Raw genomic sequence first — 3,082 nt, 5'->3', positions numbered from 1 at the left:
AGGGGAGGTTTTGGCAATGATCCTGCAGCTCTTTGCAGAGTGGAAGTTTATTCTTACAGGCACCCAGCTGCCTCACTAGCACAGCCAGCATTCCAGTGCCACCAGCACCACCAGCATCCCTCTGCTGCTGGAGGGACCATGACCCCTCAGGGAAGTGAAACGAGGAACGGTAGAAACCTGTTGGGAGAGGGAAGGCAGTCAGGGAATGGGACATTCTGCAGGGATGGAGTGTTTCTAACCAAAAAGAAATCAGGAGCCATTTGCAAAATTGTTCATGTGGAGCTTCTGATAAAAGCCACTTCCTCTCTAAGAAAAAAAACCCAAGACAAATAACTCCGAGGAAGTGGAGCTCTGACGTAGCCAAAGTCGCAATTTCCGATTCTCCTGTGAATCCACCAGGCCTGGGGGAACAACACAAGGACAGGGCACGGAGAGGAGCTGGTGGGACAGCACTGGGCACCTCCTGGTGATCTGGGCACTTTCTCCTTCGTGTTCCTGACCTGGGAGGAGCCGCTTTAGGATGTGGATCCCAAAGGAGCAAGGAGTGCCAGGAAGCGCCGCTGATGGGGACAGAGCCCCTGTGCCTGCTGCTGCCCCCCACGGCACAGGTCAGGTGAATGTTTTTTTGACCGCAGTGCCCTCCCCAGCTCCTCCCTGCTCTGCCCTGCTCTTCCATTCTGCATCTTGATGTAGAGGGATTCCTATATATAGGAATATAGGTATAGGATACCCCAGGAGAGCTTGGGCATCCCAGGGCTGTTGCAGCAGTACCCCTGACGGGGCCTCAGGCTGAAAACAGGCTTGCAAGGTACCTTCTAGCTGGCAGCCTTGAACAGCCTTGGGAAAAGGTATACACTGGTCAGCTCCCCCACTGCTTAGAGGCTTTCTCACGGGAAAGGGGCGTGAACTTTGGAAAAAAGTATAACTTGGTGTAACCGAATAATAAAATGGGAGCACGATGCTCAAATCGTATCGGTGTTCGTGTTGTGACTCTGGCTGGATTCCCCTGCTCCCGGGACCCCCCCCCGCTACATCTTGATACCAAAATGGGCCAGAATAAACTTTCTATCACAATTGAAAGCGTGAGGAAGAAAGAATTCTTTACCTGTGCAGGACACAGGAAGATCTCTCCTTGTTCTGTGTGTGTGTGGCAGACGTTACAGCAGGGGTTTTATCCACTATAAACACACATTGTCATTCAAATCTGTTTCTTATCTAATACACAAAAATCACTTTCCTAGAACTAATTTCCAGGCATTCCACCTCCTCCTGGAAGTCTTTTGATGGTCCTGCAGATTCATTAAGAGGGGTCTCTGCAGGTCATATTCACTGAATTCTTCAGTATTAAAGGTGACCTTGCCCTGAACAATATTTCTGGATGTGCACTGTTGCTTCTTGTTACAGAACTGCCCCAGAACCACTGCAGGCCTCCTGATCTGTTCGAGCACCGGCTCCGGCCTCATTTATTGCACTGGCTGCACACATTTAAATCTTTCTAGCTTTTTGATAGGTAGGTCTTTCAGCAACATCGGGGAACTGTTATTTGTCAGTCTCCTGCTGCACAGCCCAACCCTCCCACCTCCCTCTCCCACCCCACCATTCCCACCGCCCTCCTCCCCTGCACATCTCACTTCTCTCCACCGAATCCTTCCCGCTAGGGAGCTGCTGAGGAGCTGCTTGGTCCATCCCTGGATTCTCCAAGCACTGACTGCCCATCCACTCTGACCACAGCCGGGGCCACATCCCAGCGCCTGCCCAGCGTCCATCCATGGAGGTGAGCTCCGTGTCCCCACCTTCTGCCTCACCCACCGAAGGAGCCAATCTGTGTGAGATAGATGTCACCAGCGTGGCCATACACAGTGTGACACTGCTCATCTGCCTCTGTGGGGTGGCCGGGAATGGAGCTGTCCTCCGGCTCCTCACACTGCAGGGCCCTGTTGCCCGCATCCTTCACCTAGCTGTTTCCGACATCCTCTTCCTCCTCCTTGCGCTGCCCTCCTCCCTGCTCTTCCTGCAGGAGGACGTGTCCTGCTCTCCTATCATGCCCCAGGTGTACGTGAGCTTCCTTTTCCAGCTGTCCATGATGTCCTACTACGGGGGTCTCTTCCGGCTGACACGCATTGGTGCGATTACCAACCTGAGAAAGCTCTGCCAGCTCTGCCGGTGCCACCCTCCCCTGCGTGTGTTGTGGGTGGTCTACAGTGCCCAATTCTGGGCCTTCTTCGCTCTCTTCACTGCCATTCCCACCGTGACGTTCCTGTGCCCATCACACGAGCAGGAGCACTGCTGGGTGGCTCTCACCTCCATGTTCCCCATCACCCTGCTCTTCTTCGCTGCACCCATGGTCATCACCCGCACAATCGACATCATTAAAGCCAAGTGTGGCTCCCAGCAGCAGCAACCCAAGAGATTTGACATCGTTATCTTCCTCATTGTGCTCTTCATTCTCCTCCTCAACCTCTTGAATTTCCTGCAGCACCTCGGCTACACGGATGTCTCCTCCCAGGTTTTTTTCCTGCTCGCCTGTATCAACAGCACCATCAAACCCTTCATCTACTTCTTGGCAGGGAGGTGCTGGAGGCCCTGCTCCATAGGGACCCTCAGGAAATCCCTCCAGAGGGTCTTTGAAGAGCAGAAAGACATCACTTCCAGCAGCAAAGATACCAACAGGGACTCGGTGATCTGAGCCTGTTGATCCCTTCCCCTGTGCTGCTGAAGGACCCCAGGACAGTGACTGAGGGATTCCTTGACCCACTTGATCAATAAATATCCACGGGATCAGCCTCCCTGTGCTGGTGTAATCCCGCAGGAGAAAGGAGCAGGGGCAGTGCCAAGGGCGATGTGGGAGGGAAGCTCTGCAGGGAGCACATTGGAGCATGGATTTCCTCCTCCCTCACAGGCCTTAGAGCACTGTTCCCCCAAAGGGATTGTGCTCCACACGGCCGTGATCCCTAAAATCCCCCTGCCGTGGTTCCTGCATCCCCCTGCAGTCTGATATCAATAAACAGCTCCGTGAAACCTGAGCTGCCTTGGCTCCCTCTGCCAGGGTTCCCCGGCTGCCTCTGGCTCCCGCTGCCACCCG

General features: G+C 54.2%; 3 protein-coding genes across 4 annotated transcripts in view; all 3 read left to right on the top strand.

Annotated features, from left to right (window-relative positions):
* The window catches only part of LOC103614721 (mas-related G-protein coupled receptor member H), a 6,391-nt gene extending 3,368 nt beyond the window's left edge, over positions 1 to 3,023 (top strand). The window contains exons 2-3 of one of the 2 annotated variants that reach the window (XM_017732992.1): positions 1,659 to 1,774; positions 2,018 to 3,023. In XM_017732992.1, the coding sequence (XP_017588481.1) occupies positions 1,769 to 1,774; positions 2,018 to 2,686 (675 nt within the window). In that variant the 5' untranslated portion in view covers positions 1,659 to 1,768 and the 3' untranslated portion in view covers positions 2,687 to 3,023. Of the gene's footprint in view, positions 1 to 1,658 lie in introns of both variants that reach the window. The other variant, XM_008632698.2, reaches the window with a different exon arrangement.
* LOC103614718 (mas-related G-protein coupled receptor member H-like) overlaps positions 1 to 3,082 on the top strand; it is a 24,197-nt gene that overhangs the window by 11,246 nt on the left and 9,869 nt on the right. The gene's annotated exons all lie outside the window — the stretch shown is intronic.
* Positions 1 to 3,082, top strand: part of LOC103614720 (proto-oncogene Mas-like) — a 16,276-nt gene that overhangs the window by 9,697 nt on the left and 3,497 nt on the right. The gene's annotated exons all lie outside the window — the stretch shown is intronic.

The sequence above is a fragment of the Corvus brachyrhynchos genome, unplaced genomic scaffold (genome assembly GCF_000691975.1).
Source record: "Corvus brachyrhynchos isolate BGI_N302 unplaced genomic scaffold, ASM69197v1 scaffold315, whole genome shotgun sequence".
NCBI classification, from domain to species: Eukaryota; Metazoa; Chordata; class Aves; order Passeriformes; family Corvidae; genus Corvus; species Corvus brachyrhynchos.
The sequence above is the reverse complement of the archived record's forward strand: the minus strand, read 5'-3'. Positions and strand labels throughout refer to the sequence as shown.